Genomic DNA, 20580 nt, shown 5'->3' on the forward strand with positions numbered 1-20580 from the left:
TGTCATGATAAAAGGGAATAAATTCATTGGTAACTGGTAGTCATGATCATGGTCAGGGTATAGCCCAACAACAGAAAAACTGATGTCTGGATCTCATTTGAGTAAAGAAACGTGGTAAACTTTAAAAGGCACCAACCATTAGTTTTAGAGGATTCTAAATACCCACATAATACATTATCCATTGTAGAAACAAAAAAAAACTAAATGACTCCCCAAAAGCAAAATACATCCACTATGCTATTTATAACTGCTTATCTGAAGATCTTGAGAAAAGTTTAAAAAACTGACTTTGCAATGACTAAACTATTTCATCCTAATGTTAGAAAGGAGATAAAAAAAAAAAAAAAAAAAAAAAAAAACACTGAAGAAGAGAGAGAGATAGAGTCAAAGCCAAGTTAAAAAACTAGAACATATCATCACTGGAGAAAGGAAAGGTAATTATAATATAGGGTTTCAACTTAAATTAATGCCATGTTACTATACATTATTAAATTTTTTCCAAAAACTACAAACAGTAAAAACTTAGCTTTATAATGCATGATAAACCTGATCATAAGAACACAATCACAAATTGATGAAACAATATTATTAGTGAAGTAGTTAATAAAATGACAGAAAATAGTTATTTGCATTATCCCTTTTCTTATTAAATTAGCACCTTTCATCAGTCACATTCATTATTTTAAAAATAGCTTTCTAACTTTTTTATATCATAAACTAGTAACATAACCCTTAAATATTATTCAAAATAATAATATAATTATATAATGTTATATTATATAATGATACATAAGATTAAGTTAGGTTTCATTTGGTTTTGAAGTTTGCTGTAATTTATTTTCCTATTAGGTAAATCTTCACTGATGGTACAAACTATACAAAAAGCCCAATGTACAAAAGTAGAATTTTATACTACAGTACACATTTTATTTGACACAACTCTTATAACTTACTAAATTCACTTTAATGCTGATAAAAACAAATTAGTTAACAGAAGTAAAATAGCACTTGAGAAATATGAAAGAAGTCAGAATTTTTAAATCCTAAATAAATATACTTTGCTAGTATATATTCATTCTTACATAGATGTATTTATACATAACCCAAAGTAAACTTTATGGTCTTCATTTTCCCATTACTATAGTATTGTTGTTTATCAAAACAAAATCCATTATGAAACTGTCATATTTACTGTCATATTTAAAGTCATTAATATTCATTATCTGAGACTGAAGTGCAAGAAAAGGGATAGTGCAGCTCTATGCCATAGAAAGCCTTGAATAAATACAAACCCTGATAAAAAGAAAGCAGCATGCCAGAGATCTCTGAAGACAGCGCCAACACTGTAAGTGGTGCTTGTACCGTGGCTCTGAACTGCTCCTTCCTGTGTGTTATCTGTGGTACTAGAACCATCTCCTTCCCTATGTACTTCCAAATGGGCTGCTTTTCTTAATTTCCTTCATCAGAAGAAATTAAAGCAGAAGGTATCTTTAAAATTTTAACAACCACTTTCTTGGTAATGCATTCAAAATTTCAGAAAACATAAACACAGGAAATTTGATAAATAATAAAATTCAAATTTACTAGATAAAATGTAATCCAAATATAGTGCATATTCAAGACCAATTTCTATAAATATTAAGGTATTGTTCCTTGCTCATTCTGACAGGTGGCATAAGGTTGTAAGGATCACATTGGGTAGATATTTACAAAAATTATTTCTTCCTTTTTTGAATGTCACTTACCTACAGGTAAAGAAAGAAAAAAATTTAGATTTGAGAGAATTATATTCTAACTAATTAACGAAGCTATTTATCTATTATAGGTATTATCTTTAAAAAAATGAGATGAACTTAAATCTCAACACCCAAAACTGCATGTCACAATCTCCTATCAATTAATATTCAAAAGATTCAAAAAGACCAAAACAAAAGACCATTAAAACAGAATTCCATTGTGCTTTGTAAGACTTGTTATGTTTAAATTTTTTTCCCCCAGCACTTGGTATTGAACCCAGGGGTACTCTACCAGTAAGCTACATCCCTGACCCTTTTATATTTCTTATTTTGAGACACAGTTTCACTAAGTTGCTAAGTTTGGCCTTGAAATTGTGACTCTCTAGTCTCAGATTCTGGAATTGCTGGGATTATGGGAATGTGCACCCCACTGGGCTTCTATATTTATTTAAGGGCAATATTAAACATCACTTAAAAAATAGAGCTTAGCTGAATTTTTTCTTGGCTGTTATTTTTGCCAAACTATCTTAGAAACACAAAATTGTCTAATTAGTAAGAATTTTTTTTAAGCAAGGAAACCTTTTTTTAAAAATTTTTTTAGATGTAGACAGAACTTTATTTTACTCATTTATTTATATGTGGCGCTAAGACTCAAACCCAGTGCCTTACACATGCTATGCATGTGCTCTACCACTGAGCTACAACCCCAGCCCAGTTAATTAGTAGGACTTTTCAGCAACACACACTCCCAATATTGTCCTTTAGGTGACAAGAAAAGAATTTTAAGAAAACAACTAAGAAAAACACAGACGTGTGATTTCAAAATGACCTTGAAGCAAATAAAGAAAATAAATTACTTGTTAAATGATCCCATGGGCTGGGGAAATAGCTCAGTTGGTGGAGTGCTTGCCTTCCAAGTGCAAGGCCCTGGGTTCAATCCCCAGCACCGCAAAAAAAAAAAAAAAAAAGATCCCAAAACTTAGTACTTTATTTGAAAGAGCAATTTTATAAGACAACATTTTATTTTATGAAGGTAATGAGAGTAGTCAAGAATAATCCTGGACTCAAATCACAGAATTTAAAAAAAAAAAATCACTTTTTCAATAGACAGTACCTTCTTCTTTTACCACCTGTACTTATAGGTTTGGGTGTTCTTGTTGAAACAATCTGACAATGCACAGTTCCCAAGAGCAGCATCAGCCATATGGGCCCGATTACTTCTGTCAGAGGTATACTATGTGGGCTAGAAGCCGAACAGAATAATACTATTGCAGCAACTACAAAAAGGGAAAGAAAATACATTTAATTATAGATCTGACAGTCATTTCTTCAAAAATTTTAAAATTGTTCTTACATTACTTCTTGCCAGATTTTTTCTACATTTAAATAAATTTAAAATGTTACTCTACACAACTCTTTAGACTATTTTATTGTTTGCCATAACCTAATCATGGTATTTAGTAATACATTCTTGGAATAAGATAACACTCAATATTGTCTCTAACATACACACCTCAACACTACAAAGAAAATTAGATGCACACAAATTTATGGGCATTCCAGGTTAGGTAACTCACAGACAACAAAAAGAATCATACTAATCTTTAGTACATTTATTTTTTATTTTACAAATAAGGAGGTCTAATGATAATAAGTGTGTAATAAGGCTATAAAAAGCCTGTAAGTAAAGGTCCATGTATACAAAATTAGTAGCATAAATTTACTTGGGCATATTTTCCAGGGCAAACAATTAACATAAATTCGACCATTACCACATGAAGGAGAAATCTTGTCTTTGCCTGCCCTGCATTCCTTATACTTTCTGAACGTAAACTCTACCTTTTGGGGATCTCCCTCCTTTATCTGTCACTGAAACAGTCTTATTTCTCCTATCTCAGGCATGGGCATAAAACCTAGGCTTGCCACAACATTAATAATCTGGGCATAGGAGAAATAAAAAAACAACCAAACAAACAAAAAAAAGACCTAAGCAGGGGTAATCAGAATCTTCTTCAGGGATTAATACAGGTGCTCAAAGAAGGCCATTCTGCTAGCTCACAAATACTAAGGATTATGGAGATGTGAAATTGCTAGTGCCCACTTCAGCTATTACCCAGAAAAGGCTAACCTAAGAGTATAACCAGCAGGGAAAGCAGAGTCAACAGAAAAAAAAGTGAAGACATCATCTGAGCCTCCAAATCCAGTCATGCCTGAATCCAGTGTCTACGTGTATCTATTTTGGAACAAGTGGAAAATTTGAATATTAGAACATTTTTGTTCATTTTGTTAAGCATGATCAATGTAATGTACATATTTTAAAGAAATACCTACCACGGTATTCATGGGTAAAATGTCATGATGTATGTAAGTCAACATTTACTTTAATAAAATATCTGGTAATAACATCCAGAAAATGTTTGATAAGAAAAATTTAAAAGAACTGTCATGGAATGCATTAACAGAAAAATCAACATTTTAAAAACAATTAGAAGTTTTTAATATACATAATTTCATATATTCTAAGAGTCTACAATAAGAAAACAGTTTAAAATAAGAAAAGCTTCATAAATATGTTCACCTCAGCATTAATTAGTAGGTCCATTTCCCAGCAATGCAAAACAAAACAAAAATTCTAGTAACAATCACAAAATTCTCAGTCTACTCATATATACATACACACACATGCACCCCTTGAGCTAAAAGAAACAACTTTCAGTCTAATTTTTATTTCATTTTCATTTACTTAAAATATACCTTTTATATAGAGCCTATTGATAAATATATAAAAATAATCATTCAGGACTGAAAGAATTTTTTTTTAAAAAGTAACATTAAAAAGACAGAAAGAGCATCAACCAAATTAAAATAATTGCTTTGTTAATGGGTTGGAATGTGCGTTGTTTATTCATTAGTCTCCAAATAGTCTATAATGTTATATATGTCATGTTATACGTTGCTTCTGGGACTGTGCACTAGAATGCTGTTGTGTTGGGAGGCAGTGTAACTGAGTGGTTAGTGTCTGGCTCTGAGTCAGAAGGCTTAGAGTTGTACCTATGCACCATCAAACCTGGTGATTGTGTGGCTTTGCATTCACAGATCTTTCAGGTCCCATGTCTATAAGCTAGGAATATATTTCATTGGGTTGTTGTGAGAATTAAACAAAAATCTGAGAAAGTACTTAGTGCATGGTCTGTAAAATTTTAATACAGAATGAGGCTAGCTCAGATCACAGTAGTAAAAGGTATAGAAAAATAAACCATGCTTTCAGCAGGAAAAATTAACTTGCATAATTGTATTAAATTTAATAAAAAAATTTTAAAAGACTGGTGTGTACATATGGTAGCCTGAATTTTGAAGATTTTTTTTTTCTTATCTTTAGAAAATTCCCTTTGAGCTAGATGCAGTAGTGCATCTCTATAATCACAGCAACTCTAGAGGCTGAGGCAGGAGGACTGCAAGGTCAGCTTGGATGACTTAGCAAGAACCTGCCTCAAAATAAAAAATAAAAAGAACTGGCAGCTCAGCTGTAAAGTGTTTCTGGGTTCAATCCCCAGTATGAAAGAAAAGAAAAGAAAGAAAATTCTTTAGCCACGCACAGATTTAAATTTTTGTATAATCATGGTGGAAAATAACTGCCTTGTTTTCTCAAAAATTTTTAATACCAAACTAGTTTTTTCTTATTTACATATTCATATTCACTTCACTCCAGGTAGTAGTTAGTATATGTTTAGAACAAAGCTTTAGTAATCCTAAAAATACAACATCCCTGAAAATTAAAAGCAAATTGCATATCCATCACTTAATTATACCTTGAAGAAGATAAAGGACAAGAAGCCAGAAAAAGATGACCTTTGATGTTACTTGTAACCACCAGCGGAAGAAAAAGGGGAAAAATACAACTCGAACAATTCCCTTTCTGGTCAGAGAAGTCCAAGGGCTTTCTGGCTTTGCCTTAGCAAATGCAGACCCTGAAAAAAGATAAAATACGATGACAGACTATATTTATTTCCCTACAGAAAAAAGTCAATGTTTGAAAAACAACACATATATAATTTATTTTGTACTACAAGTGAGAAACATCCATTTTAGGGTAGTAGTCACTTTAAAAAATATTCATCATGCTATCATATTAACTCAGATACTTTGAAAAAGATTATTAGTTGAAATAACAAAATTTCTTCCACATAGTTTATAAATATAGGACAGTATTCAAATGTCAATTTCAGTTAGGAATTATAAATTGCCACTTTAATTTTTATAATAAAGTCCTACGCTTTGCTAAACAAACATGAACTGCTATCTTTTGTACTTATTTAAGTGATATTTAGTAGGAGGAAAAGCTACTCAATAGTATCTATCTTCCATTCTCTATTTTTTATGTTATTCCTGTTCTCATGTCAGTTCAAATTGCATTTTCTACAAGTGCTCATATCTAACCTACTTTAAATTGCTTTTTCAAAGTTAATGTCTCCTTAGAGTAAGCATTTATTTATTGAAGACTCACCTCTTACAAGATCAACATCTATGAGGTCTGGTTTTACATGTGCTGTTTTCTTTGGTTTATTCCTTAATCCCTACAATATATTAAAAGTAGTATTGAAATTTCTACATACTCTTAGTCCAGGACAACATAAAAGAATTAACTTCTAAAGATTTCAGTTTAAAATAAAATCTTTAAGTAATACATCAAACAAAAAGATACATTACACATTTGTTACAAGTGGAACATAATTATAGTATTGTAATAAATTTGTTTTTCTAAAAGGAAATATTTAGGGATATGTGTACATGCAAAGACAGTTCATTATTAATAGTAAAATTTTCATACAAAGACTATATCAAGCAAATTTGTGTGTACAGCCTAGATGGTCCAAGATATTGCACTGGCCCCAGACTATCATCAGAATAGTGTTCAGGATGTGGTGAGCAGTGGCCCTGAAGGCCCTCAGGAAGGGATGTTGAGGTGTTGCAGAAGCAGAAATCATACAGCTGAGAACCAGAGATGTAAACTTTTCAGTGGATGCTAGCATGTAATAGGAGTATCAGCTGAGCCCCAAAGAGGATTATGTACATCTCAGGGTTGTCACTATGTTTACATGCTAACAGATGAAGAGGCAGTTTTTGTGAATTGAATTGATTTAAACTCAAAATTATTGAACACTAGTTAAAATTAAATTTCTTCTATCAGTGTAGAGAGTGGGTGGGGGTAGAGGTAAAAATTAGTGGAGAAAAAGAAATTATGCTATTACTTAAGACCTAATATGTTAAGAATTGGAAGCTTAAGTTAAATTCCTTAGAAGATATTCAATTAAACAATCAACTGTACAGTAAGTATTTTCTTTGGTCCTAATCCAAGTAATGACTGATAAAATCAGATTTAAGAACTGTTTATATTTAAAACCAGAGGGCAGCATTTAAGGTCAAATTTGAAATGTCTAAACTAAGAATGTACCCTGACTTCAAGATGCAATTAACCTTTTTCATATGCTCTGTTCAGCTGAAGTTGCAAACCACCCAAAGATATAAAACAAAAATGGGAAAAAAGCAGGGGCAGGGGCAAGTTTGAAGATAAAGCAATATATAAATAGCTGATTCTTACATTCTCAGATTCTGTATTTGCAATACACTTATTATTACTTGTATCCCTAAATCCATAAACTTAGTGCATTTGCCCTCATTTGCTGAGTGCAAAAAATTTTTGAGACTCCCAACATGCACATTTTCAGCTGAGGTCATACAAGTCGACACTCTGCCTTTTTGTTTCAGCTCTCATTATTATAAACAAGTTTTCTTTTCATGGTCTTTAGTTTTTTGTTCTTCACATTTTTGTGCTTTTTATTCATTTATTTATTTGTTTTTGTGGTGCTGGTGATTGAACCCAGGGTCTTGTGCATGCAAGGCAACCACTCTACCATCGGAGCTATATTCCCAGTCCCATATTTGTACTTTTTATTGGCAGAATTTTTTTAAAATGACTTCCACACACAGTGCAGTGCTGTCTAGTGTTCCTAAGTGCAACAGAGCTGTGATGTGCCTGTCGAGAAAATGTGTGTCGGTTAACCTCCTTTATTTATTCATTTGTTTGTTTATGGTACCAGGGATTGAATCAGGGGTGCTTAATCACTGAACCACATTCCCAAACCTTTTTATATTTTATTTTGAGACAGGTCTTGATAGGTTGCTTAGAGCTTCACTAAGTTGCTGAGGCTGGCTTTGGTTCAGTCTCCTAAATCGCTGGGATTACAGGTGTGTACAATTTAGATATGAGCTCTAGCATTACTGGTCATGAGTTTATTGTTAATGAAAAACAACAATGTATATTAAATAAGGAATCTTAAAACAAACATACATAAAATAAAGTTATATACTGATCAGTTGACAAAAGTGTTGTGACCAAAGAAAGGCTTACAGGAACCCATTTCCCCTAGGAGCAATGGTTCAGTATTTACTGCCAATTCAGTGTCTGTAGTGACTTTAAGAATATAACTACCATGAATAATGAGAATCAATTGCATCTGTACTTCATTCCATTTTAATGTAACTATACAGTGGCTGAGAGATTATAAATCATTTCCAAGATTTTGCAAACTAGAAAGGCAATTCTAATAATATATTTGAAGAAAATTTCATAATAAAGTAGTTTTGATTTGGTATGAAGTTTATTACAATGGGATTTTACCTTTATTCATGCCCAAAATTAAAAAACAACATGGTTTCATTTATTTCTATTATAAATCTTTCTCTAACTTCAAAATAACCATTATTGTCAATGTTGTCTGACTAATCTGAGACATACTATATTGTTGTAAACCTCAAATTTTTATCAAGATTCTTTAAAGAATTGAAAGTTCCTACAAGAAAAACAGTAAATGGTCTTGATTTACATAACTGCTGGTTTTCAACATGCTCATTCTACTTGACCTTGTATATACATGGTTCATTTCCTATTTTACATTTATTAAAACACTTATTTTGAGCTATATTGTAGAGCCACACCATTATTGCCAGTTTCAATAAAACTTTCTTTTCAAGGTAGCCTATCAGAATATTTAAAGGGTTTTCAAAAAGTAAAAAGCAAACTTAACATTAATAATTTTAGTCACAAAAATGAAAAATAATGGAGCTGGGGGATGTAGCTCTGTGATAAAGAGTTTTGCCTAGCATGCCCCAGGTCCTGGGTTCAATCCTCAGCACTGGCGGTGGCAAGAATGTGAGCATTCATAAAACATGATTTTAATTAAGAAGACATTTTAAGTTGGAAAATTTTAAATTGATTTGGGGTAAAAATACATTCATACAAAGTATTTCATTTTTGTTGTTTTTTTTCTTTCTTTTTTATTGTAAACAAATGGGATACATGTTGCTTCTGTTTGTACATGGAGTAACAGCATACCATTTGTGTAATCATACATTTACATAGGGTAATGTTGTTCGATTCATTCTGTTATTTTTTCCCTCCCCCCCCCCTTTTCCCTCTATACAGTCCTTCCTTCCTCCATTCTTGGCCCCCTCCCACCCCCCATTATGTGTCATCATCCGCTTATCAGTGAGATCATTCGTCCTTTGGATTTTTGAGATTGGCTTATCTCACTTAGCCTCTCCAATTTCATCCATTTGCCTGCAAATGCCATAATTTTATCATTCTTTATGGCGGAGTAATATTCCATTGTATAAATATACCACAGTTTCTTTATCCATGCATCAATTGAGGGACATCTAGGTTGGTTCCACAATCTGGCTATTGTGAGTTGAGCAGCTATGAACGTTGATGTGGCTGTATCTCTGTAGTATGCTGATTTTAAGTCCTTTGGGTATAGGCCAAGGAGTGGGATAGCTGGGTCAAATGGTGGTTCCATTCCAAGCTTTCTGAGGAATCTCCATACTGCTTTCCAGAGTGGCTGCACTAATTTGCAACCCCACCAGCAATGTATGAGTGTACCTTTCTCCCCACATCCTCGTCAACACCTATTGTTGCTTGTGTTCTTGATAATCGCCATTCTAATTGGGGTGAGATGGAATCTTAGTGTAGTTTTGATTTGCATTTCTCTTATTACTAGAAATGTTGAACATTTTTTCATATATCTGTTGATTGCTTGTAGATCTTCTGTGAAGTGTCTGTTCATTTCCTTAGACCATTTGTCGATTGGGTTATTTGTAGTCTTGGTGTTGAGTTTTTTGAGTTCTTTATAGATTCTGGAGATTAGTGCTCTATCTGAAGTATGATTGGCAAAGATTTTCTCCCACTCTGTAGGCTCTTTCTTCACATTGCTGATAGTTTCCTTTGCTGAGAGAAAGCTTTTTAGTTTGAATCTATCCCAGTTGTTGATTCTTGCTTTTATTTCTTGTGCTACGGGAGTCCTGTTAAGGAAGTCTGATCCTAGGCCGACAAGTTGAAGATTTGGACCTACTTTTTCTTCTGTAAGATGAAGGGTCTCTGGTCTCATTCCGAGGTCCTTGATCCATTTTGAGTTGAGTTTTGTGCAGGGTGAGGGATAGGGGTTTAATTTCATTCTGTTGCATATGGTTTTCCAGTTTTCCCAGCACCATTTGTTGAAGAGGCTATCTTTTCTCCATTGCATGTTTTTGGTCCCTTTGTCTAGTATGAGAAAATTGTATTTATTTGGGTTTGTGTCCATGTCCTCTATTCTGTACCATTGATCTACCTGTCTATTTTGGTACCAATACCATGCCATTTTTGTTACTATTGCTTTGTAGTAGAGTTGAAGATCTGGTACTGCGATACCCCCTGCTTTGCTCTTCCTGCTAAGGATTGCTTTAGCTCTTCTGGGTTTCTTATTCTTCCAGATGAATTTCAAGATTGCTTGCTCTATTTCTGTAAGGTACATCATTGGGATTTTAATTGGAATTGCATTGAATCTGTATAGCACTTTAGGTAGTATGGCCATTTTGACAATATTAGTTCTGCCTATCCAAGAACATGGGAGATCTTTCCATCTTCTAAGGTTTTTTTAAATTTCTTTCTTTAGTGTTCTGTAGTTCTCATTGTAGAGGTCTTTCACCTCTTTTGTGAGATTGATTCCCAAGTATTTTATTTTTTGGGGGGAGCTATTGTGAATGGGGTAGTTTTTCTAACCTCTCTTTCTGAATAGTCACCACTTATGTATAAAAATGCATTGGATTTATGAGCATTGATCTTGTAACCTGCTACTTTACTGAATTCACTTATGAGTTCTAAAAGTTTTCTGGTGGAATTTCCAGGTTCCTCTAAATATATAATCATGTCATCAGCAAACAGGGATAGTTTTGAGTTCTTCTTTTCCTATTCGTATCCCTTTAATTTTTTTGGTTTGTCTAATTGCTCTGGCTAGAGTTTCAAGGACGATGTTGAATAGAAGTGGTGAAAGAGGGCATCCCTGCCTTGTTCCAGTTTTTAGGGGGAATGCTTTCAGTTTTTCACCATTTAGAATGATATTGGTCATGGGCTTAGCGAAGATGGCCTTTACAATGTTAAGGAATGTTCCCACTATCCCTATTTTTTCTAGTGTTTTGAGCATGAAGGGATGTTGTATTTTATCGAATGTTTTTTCTGCATCTATTGAAATAATCATGTGATTCTTAACTCATACAAAGTATTTCTAACTATAACTGCACGCCTTCACAAAGCTTAAGCAAACAAAACAATGAAAGTTTTTTAAAAATGAAATTTTTGAAACTAATATATACACAAATTAGAATATAGAAACAAATAGCACAAATGTAATTAACATGCTAGAGTCAAAATGAAGTATTCTTTTTTGAATGCACATTAAAACTCATAGTATATTTCTATAGTGCAATAACTCAAATAGTATGCAGTTTTGTATTTTTTTAAAAATCTCCAAGTACACAATGTTGACCCAAAAAATAAACAGGGCTGTTTAAGTTTACAAAGTACTTTTATTCAGTAATCAAGACTTCCAATGCATGGAACCACTGTAATACTTAGATTCCATCAAGGAAAAAAATATCAGTTTCACTTTCTAGAAATTGTTTCCCACCCTGCTCCATCCCCTTCTTCTTCTATAGGTTTCATAAGCTTTTTGTTGAAGTTTTAAAAATCTAGTAGGTATGGGAGAAATCCTGCATTTAAGTTTCTGTTGTGTTTTTTTTTTCAATAAACACATAAAAATTGCACACATTTATGGGTACCATGTGATGTTCCAATGTATGCACAGATTGCATAATGTTTAAATCAGGGTAAACATACCTACTTCCCCAAACATATATGGGAAAACATTTATGATGAAAACATTTAAAATTCTTTCATCTAGCTTTTTAAAATATATAGTACATTATTGTTATCTATAATTACCCAACTGTGAAATAGCACACCAGAATTTCTTACACTTATCTAACTGTAACTTAGTATTCATTAATCAGGCTTTACACCTTTCTCTTCCTACTACTCTCTAGCCTCCAGTAATCACCATTCCATTCTCAACTTCTATTAGATCTACTTTTTTAGATTCCACATGAGAAAGATCATGTGGTTCTTGTCTTTCTATGCCTGACTTATTTCCTTTATCAAAATGATCTCTAGTTCCACCCATGTTGCCACAAATGACAGGATTTCATCCTTTTTATGGCTGAACAGTAATCCATTGGATAGATGTACTATATTTTCTTTACCCATTCATCAACTGATACATACTTGGGCTCTTATGATTTTTTGGCTACTATGAATAATGCTGTAATGAACATGGGAGTACAGATCTTTAGATATGGTTTAATTTCCTTTGGATACATGCCCAGAGTGGGGTCTGCTGAATCATATGGTAATTGTTCTTAATTTTTTGAAGAATCACCATACTGTTTTCCATAATGGATGTACTAATTCACATCCTCACAACCATATGTAGAGATTCCCTTTCCTCCACACACGCCATAATACTTCGGTCTTTTTGATAACAGCCATTCTTACTGGAGTAGTGATATCTCACTATGGTTTTGATTTGCATTTCCCTGATCATTTGTGAGGCTGAACATCATTCCACATACCTGCTGACCATATGTAGTCTTTTTTTGAGAAAAAGTCTGTTTAGGTCAACAGCCCATTTTTTAACTGAACTCTTTGGCTTTTGGGCTGTGTTGTTTTGTTCTGCTATTGAGTTTATTTTAGTTCCTTATATATTCTGGACATTAATCCCTTGTCAGATTATAGTTCGCAAATTTTCTCCCATTCTGTAGGCTCTTAACTCTGCTGCCGTGCTTTTCTGTGTGTGTGTGGGTTTTTTTGTTTTGTTTTGGTTTGGTTTTGGTTTTTTGTTTTTGTATTTACCTTTAAATTTGGGCCAAAGCGATCAGAGAATAAAAAAAAAAAAATAGTTATCATTTCTAAAATGCTTACGAAAAGTAGTTTGTACCTTTATAAAGGATTTTACACTTTAGAAAATTCAACTATAGAATTTTAACTGAAAAGATAACATTTCCAAGAAATATATTTTCAAGGTTTTCTTTGATCTCTTTAGTGATCAATCACTACTTTGGCAAATAATGAGATATTTCCACAAGACAGATTCAAAATTTTTGGGACACAGTTCTCTGAACAGAGTACTTTGCATTTTACCAAATAACATTAATGTACTAGAAGTATGTGCCTATCTTCGGTATAATAAATACAAAACTGTTTTATACTATAAATAATTTGCCTCCACTAGAATGTTTAAGAAGAACAGAATGTTCTTTTTAAGGCTTTGTCAACAAATTGACTCTACTTTTCTAAAACAGGGTCTTGTTATATTACCAAGACTGGCCCTAGAACCCAACACTTCCTTCCTCAGCCTCCCAAGCAGCTGGGCTTATGGGGTACATGCTACCACACCAGGTCAAACTCTTTTAATTCAAAATAATAAAAGTAAATTTTAATATTGTTTTTAATCTTCAATTACTATTACAAAGTACAATCTTTAAAGGGAGACATATTTCACAAAGAAATTAAAGGTTCTAGTCTTTCCTAAAGCCATCCTGTCAATGGCACCAAGTAGAAACTAATATAATGCCTCCTTATACTAATCTCTTTTTGGGCTATAAAACAGTTCTTTTAAAAAGTAAGAAATTAGCTGGGTGTGGTGGCACATGCCTGTAATCCCAGGTACTTCGGAGGTTGAGGCAGGAGAACTGCAAGTTGAAGGCTAGCCTCTGCAACTTAGCCAGACCCCATCTCAAAATAAAAAATAAAAAGGGCTAGCGATGTCATTCAGTGGTAGAAGTACCCCTGGGTTCAATCCCCAGTACCATCAAAAAAAAAAAAAAAAAAAATTATATGACTAATGTTATAATTTGTGATGAATGGCTTCCTAAAATTAAAAAATTACATACACATGTTTCTTGAAGTTTTAAAATTTCAGAAAACATTCAAATGTGCCAATTAGTAACATGACCTCTCAGGGTATTTAGTGTCCCATTTTTCAATAAGTTGAAGGTTTTCTAGTCATCAAAGAGAATAAAAGGCATTAAGGAATCTAACTAGACTTTGTTACTCTTTATTTGCTTGACCACTCAGCAATTCTTACTGAAGATACTCTCTCCAGACTATTTGCTCACAGAACTCTAGTTCTTTTTCCTTCTTTTCTTGAATCTCTCTCTCTCTTTTTTTTCTTGCCTATTCATTAAATGTTGGTGCTTCTCAATGTTCTGTTCTCATTCCTTTTCTTTCATCATTCAATGAAAATCTACTCAGTCCCATGACTATATCAATACAATGTATAACACGTTACTAATACATACACACACATACCTGTACATATACACACTTTACATAATGAGGACTCCCAAATCTCTTCCCCATGTACTACACGGATATATTTCTAGAACAGAATTCTAAATTTGCTCCTCTTCTAGAATTTCCTCATATTTAGCACTGCTTGAATGAACTTGTAAAACTATAAAAAATTTCCACTTAAAATCTTTCCATGTCTCCCACACTTTTTTCCAGATTATGTCTAAATGCCTGGGTTAGGCATTCAAGGCCCTTCATAATTTGACTTGCATTTTCCTTTCTAGTTTATGTATAATCATCCTAAAATCCTTCCTCAATCCAATCTATTACCAAGTCAAACTCTTTGAGTGTTCCTGACTCAAGTCTTGTTTCTTCTTTTCTTTATATTTCATATGTTCTTCATCATATCTTCCCCCAATTGCCTCATCAAAGCCTGTCAAACTGTGTTCAAGAACCACTTCCTCTGTTAAATTTTTCCTAACCTCCTAGGGCTGTTGCTCTCTGCATTTCCTATAGAGACTCACACACATATCTTTGAATTTATCTCATTTTTAATTACATATCTCACCTATAAAACTGTAACCTAACCTCATCTTTCTATCCTTATAACTTAAATCCTATACTTAACATATTACAACTTTATTAAATGTATTCATTCTTTTTATTTTTGCAGTGCTAGGAATAGAACCTAGGATTCTTCATGTGCTAGACAAGTGCTCTTCCACTGAACTACATGCCCCACCCCTAAATATATCAATTCATAAAAAAAAAAAAAATAGTGTAAAGGTTAAAATTAACAAATGTCAAAGAATCTTGTTCTTTATTATAAATAACTAAGTTGTTTAAATATTGGTAGATTTTTAAACAGATTGTGAAGTAACTGTAGACTTGGTTTTCAATGACTTTTCTGTAAAATAGAATATGTCAAGTAAACTAAACAGTCTCTGGTAGGGTCCAAATTAAATTCAGCTCGTGCAGGAACACACTGATTAGTATATTTGCAAATGAAAAAAATATATAAATCTTATTATTGAAAAAAATGCTGAGAAACAACAAATTTAGTTTAAAAATAGTTTTCATGCCAGCAAGATAGCCTATGAGAATATCTTATCAACACATGAGGTAGTTGCATGTTCAGGAAGAAAATCCCTACTATAAAGACATTTAATTAATGTTTTATATTTTTTCTTGATTCTTTTCAAAACTGACCAACTTTTCAGCAATTCCTTTTGCGTCCAAGTCATTCTGTTAGTAGCACCAAAAGCGGATCTCAAGCAGAGCAGCATTTGCACAGGATCATTCAGGTGGGAAAAATCCTGAAACACTTACCAGTTTAATAAACTGTACAGAGCAATGACAGCATCATAAGGGAGGAAAAGTAAACTAGAAGTATAAGGTGAAAAGTGAAGGGGAAAAAAAGCTAACAAAAAATAACCATTAGAAATTAAATTTTAAAAGAATGGAAAGATGCTAAAAAGCTCAAAAAATAATCAGTAGTAAAGACACATGATTACTCTGTTTTAAAAGAGTTTACACCTTTTAAAGAATAAATAATAATGTTAATTTATACCTTAAAAGTATATGGAAAGATATTAAATGTGACTCATAATCAATTAAAGAATAATATTTCAAGATAAACAAAATGAAATGAACTTGTTACCTTGATTTCTCTTTGTTCAACAGATTTTTCCCATATTTGTTGATCATATGCTCCAATCTATGAAGAAACAAAGACATTGAACGATCATTGCTCATACCCAATTTTGAACTACAAGCTACTCAGCATTCATTCAGCACAAATTAAATCTAGTTCTGTCTCAAGCTTCTGGAATAAATACTGTATTACAGTGGTTCTTACAGTATCATTTAAGGGTTGACAGTATTACCATCACCTTGGAACTTATTAAAAGTGCAAATTCTTAGACCTCACCCCAGAGTTACTAAGTCAGAAACATGGAAGTGAATGGAGCTCAAAAATCTGTTTTTAAAAATACCTCTGGATTTTCTGATATTTGAAAACCCCTGCCCTAGGGAATCCTTTATTTTATTTATTTACTTATCTATTTATCTATCTATCCATCCCTTGTTTTATTTTATTACTTACTTACTTTAGTACTGAGGATTTAATCCAAAAGTGATTTACCACTGAGCTGCCTAACCAGCTCTTTTTTTTTTTTTTTTTTTTTTTTTTTTTTTTTTGAGATGGAGTTTCACTAAGTTGCTTAGGGTCTCTAAATTGCTGAGGCTGGCCTTGAACTTGGGATTCTTCTGTCTCAGCTTTGCCAATCACTAGGATTACGGATGCGCTCTGTGGGAATCCTTTATTTTAAATGAACACAATTGCTATGGTACTAGCCCATTTGAGAAAAAAATCTTCCAAGTGGTAAGTCCTTTATGGAATTATTTTATAAAAAAGAATAATAGAATTGCAAGCTCATAAATGCGCAGACCACAATTATCACTTAAAGTTTAAATTGGAGCCAGGAACAGTGGCACAAGTCTATAATACCAGCAACCTAGGAGGCTGAGGTGGGAGAATCACAAATTTGAGGACAGTCTCAGCAACTTAGCAAGGCCCTAAGCAACTTTGACCCTGTTTCAAAAAACAGAAAAGAATTGAGGATGTAGCTCAACACAGTGCCCCTCAGTTCCATATCCAGTACGTACACACAAAAATCTTAAATTAGAACATGAAGTTGTGAAATAAATGAAGATACAGGGAAAGAATCAAGAAGTAAAATTTTAAAAACAGAAGTAAACTTCTGTATAGCTTCTATGTCTATTACTCTTAGATGCAGCAAATTTCTCTGAACTACAGGATGAACAAGCCATTTTTACAGTTCCTACCCAAGTTCTTTGCTTGGATCCTATAGTATCCAGGTTCTACTAATTATATAACCCAATAAGACATGGGTCAATACCTATAATTATGATGGGATTTTCATTATTTGTGTTAATTGAAAATTAGAATTCTAAGAAATTAAAAATATTTGAGATAATTACACTTATAGGACTCAACACAAAGATAGGCAAAGCTGTGGTAAGGAAATTCAGGAGAGGGTATTTTCTGACTTAAATCATTTTACCCCAAATTCCTTTTATCTACACATTGTCTTTGTAATCTCCTTTTAAGAAATGAGAACATGAGAATATCAACGTAGACATAAAGGAGGTCAAATGATTTACTAATAACTCCAAAAGAGCCCTTCGTCTCTATTATTTTCTTTTGTACATAATCTTCATACTAATCATTCTAGTTCCCTTTTCTGATTCCTTTATTTTTAAAAATCTTATTACGATACAACATATCATGAAAATGAAATTTTTATAACACCTAGACCAAGCTGTCTAGACTGCACAACTCACCTATATGTAACTAAAACTTCTGTTCATCTCTATAAACAGGGAAAAGCAGCCCTAAGAAAGTACCAAGCAACTAGTTAGGTCTAATGATAGAGCTGACCTGAAGTAACCAATCCTAAGTCTTTTAAATTCAGAATTTAATCAAATAACTATGCTGGTTAAAACCAGAAAAGGTAAGGGAATATAGATTCCACATGAATATGTCTGCTCTAAGTTGATAATTCAGAATGACTAGGTTTAATGCAATCATTAATTTTAAAAATATGTAACCATTTCAACACCTTGCATACTGTTTAGTGAAACCATAACCAAAACTAATAAAGAAGATACTGATATGTTTTAATGGTTATTTGGCAGCAGTTTATTTTCCTACACAAAAGAATGCTTAAATTTTCTTTAGGAACATTGGTTTTATTTCAAGGTGGCCCAAAAAGATGGACATGAAGATACATGTGCCATAATGGTAAAAACAGGAAAAATAAAATAATACATATGCAATGGACTGAATAAAAAATGCATGTCAGCTAGGCACGGTGGCACATACCTGTAATCCCAGTTACTTTGGAGGTTAAGCAGGAGGATCACAAGTTCAAAGACAGCCTCAGCAACTTAGCAAGGCCCTATACAACTTAGGAAGTCCCTGTGTTATAGTTCAGATAAGAGGTTTCCCCTCAAAAGCTTGTGTGTAAGCCAATGCAAAAAGGTTTAGAGGTGAAAAGATTAGGTTATGAAAGCCTTAACCCAATCAGTGAATTAATCCTCTGATAGTTATTAAATGAGTGGAAACTGTAGGTAGGTATGGTGTGGTTGGAAGAGGTGGGTCATTGGGGTAGGTGTCTTTGGTGTTTATATTTTGTCCTTTTTCAAAACAGCTCTGCTTCCTGGTGTAGTGTCTTTAGTCACTTCCCTTCATCAAACTCTTCTGCCATGATGTACTGCTACACCTCGAGCCCTGAGAAATGGAACTGGCTATCTATGGGCTGAGACCTCTGAATTCAAATAAACTATGCTCCTCTACAAGTTCTTGTTAGGTCTTTTGGCCATAACAGTGAAAGGGCTGACTAAAACATACTGTCTCAAAGTAAAACATTTTAGAAGGGGGAGGGGGCTGGGAATGTGGCTCAGAGGTAAAGCACTCTGGGGTTCCAATCCTGATACCAAAAAAAAAAAAAAAAAAAAAAAAAATGCCAGTACAACTATCATAATACTGAAAGTACCAAGGTTTAAAAAAGTACAGAAAGTCTAAGAAATCTTGTAATGAAGCAGTGGGTAAAAACTTTTGGAAGGCTGAGATACTTTATTTATAAATAGTAGAATGCAACCCTAAAAAAAAAAGAAAAAGAAAAAAGGTGGGTGAGTAGATATTCCCATAAAAATTCATAAGTTAAAATGGGTTGTTTTACTGGAGAAACACTTTTTTTCAAAGATTTAATGGGTAAGAGTAAGGACAAATTACACTAGACTAGAATACCTTATGGGGTCTTAATTTTTTTAACTAATTGTGAATGACAATTAATTAAATTGTGTCATTTTCTCTTTTTTCCTATATATATGTATAATTTTTTTAAGTTGTAGAGGGACACAATGCCTTTATTTTATTTATTTATTTTTATGTGGTGGTGAGGATCGAACCCAGTGCCTCACCTATGCTAAGCAAGTGCTCTACCACAGAGCCACAACCCCAGCCCCACTTTTTTGTTTTTTTAACTGGGGACTGAACCCAGGGGAGCTTTACCACTGAGTTACGTTCTCAGTTTTGTTATATGTTTGTTTTAGTTTTTTACTTTTTGATGCAGAGTTCTGCTATGCTGCTGAGGCTAGCCTCAAACTTTGATCCTCTTGCCTCGGGCTCCTTAGTCACTGGGTTTCCAGGCAGGCGCCATCACACCTATGAGTGTCATTTTCAATTACAAGTGAAAGTATCTTCTAATGGAGGCATCAATTCCCTTTTGTAGAACACTTCTTTTGTTTTAAACATACCACCAAAATGGACCTTTTGGTTACAGAAGCAAACAGACTGCTTTCTTGAGAAAACTGAGGGTGCTATTAACCTAAATGCATGGAATTCAGAAGGAGATTGTCCAGGGCTCAGCTTAGTGATATAAATGCCTTAACAAATCACACGTTATGAATCCAGACTGAATTATCTGAAATTGTTTGTTTCTTCAGAAATGTGTGTATGTAGTAGATCAGAGGCATCATAAAGTCAGGGTGATGGAAGAATCCTAGAAAGGAAGCTAAAGAATTCTAAAGACCCCTTCTAGCCTAAAGTCTCACTTTATTTCTGAAAATCTGGCAAGACAGATGACCACAGCACCTGTGGCATAGGTTCAGTTTAGTTTTTCTCTTTATCAGACAGGATCCTATTATCAACAAAGTAAGAAAAGAAGATATGCTTAGACTGGGGAAGAGAAGAACCATCTTTTCAAGTCAGGTCATGGATCAGAACAACTTGCAGAGCCAAAATCAAAAACAAACAACAGGGTTTTCAGTTTTTATTCTACCTTTGGCACACAAATACTCATCAGACTTGACTAAGTCAAAATAAACTAGATAGCTATTTCTTTTTTGTAGTTCTGCTAACTAGAATTAAATCACAAGGCCGAGTTCAATTACAATTCTTTGTGAAAGAAAGAAAATAACTATACAACTACATCAGTTTCTGAATGAAATATAAAACACTAAAAAAAGCTTAGTAGTAACATTTACCTAACAAAACAAAATTTAATTAGATAATGTTATCAAATTGAGAAAAAATACAAC

General features: G+C 33.2%; 1 protein-coding gene across 7 annotated transcripts in view; it reads right to left on the minus strand.

The window, feature by feature from the left end:
- The window catches only part of Phtf2 (putative homeodomain transcription factor 2), a 165831-nt gene that overhangs the window by 49332 nt on the left and 95919 nt on the right, over nucleotides 1-20580 (minus strand). For 3 of the 7 annotated variants that reach the window (XM_047561741.1, XM_047561742.1, XM_047561743.1), the window contains exons 3-8: nucleotides 16115-16171; nucleotides 15784-15795; nucleotides 6241-6310; nucleotides 5546-5704; nucleotides 2851-3013; nucleotides 1293-1457 (exon numbers count right to left, since the gene is read on the minus strand). In XM_047561741.1, coding sequence (XP_047417697.1) covers nucleotides 1293-1457; nucleotides 2851-3013; nucleotides 5546-5704; nucleotides 6241-6310; nucleotides 15784-15795; nucleotides 16115-16171 — 626 coding nt within the window. Of the gene's footprint in view, nucleotides 1-1292; nucleotides 1458-2850; nucleotides 3014-3864; nucleotides 4002-5545; nucleotides 5705-6240; nucleotides 6311-15783; nucleotides 15796-16114; nucleotides 16172-20580 lie in introns of those variants that run through there. The other 4 variants (XM_047561744.1, XM_047561747.1, XM_047561745.1 and 1 more) reach the window with 3 other exon arrangements.

This window comes from Sciurus carolinensis, chromosome 8 (assembly GCF_902686445.1).
Source record: "Sciurus carolinensis chromosome 8, mSciCar1.2, whole genome shotgun sequence".
NCBI classification, from domain to species: Eukaryota; Metazoa; Chordata; class Mammalia; order Rodentia; family Sciuridae; genus Sciurus; species Sciurus carolinensis.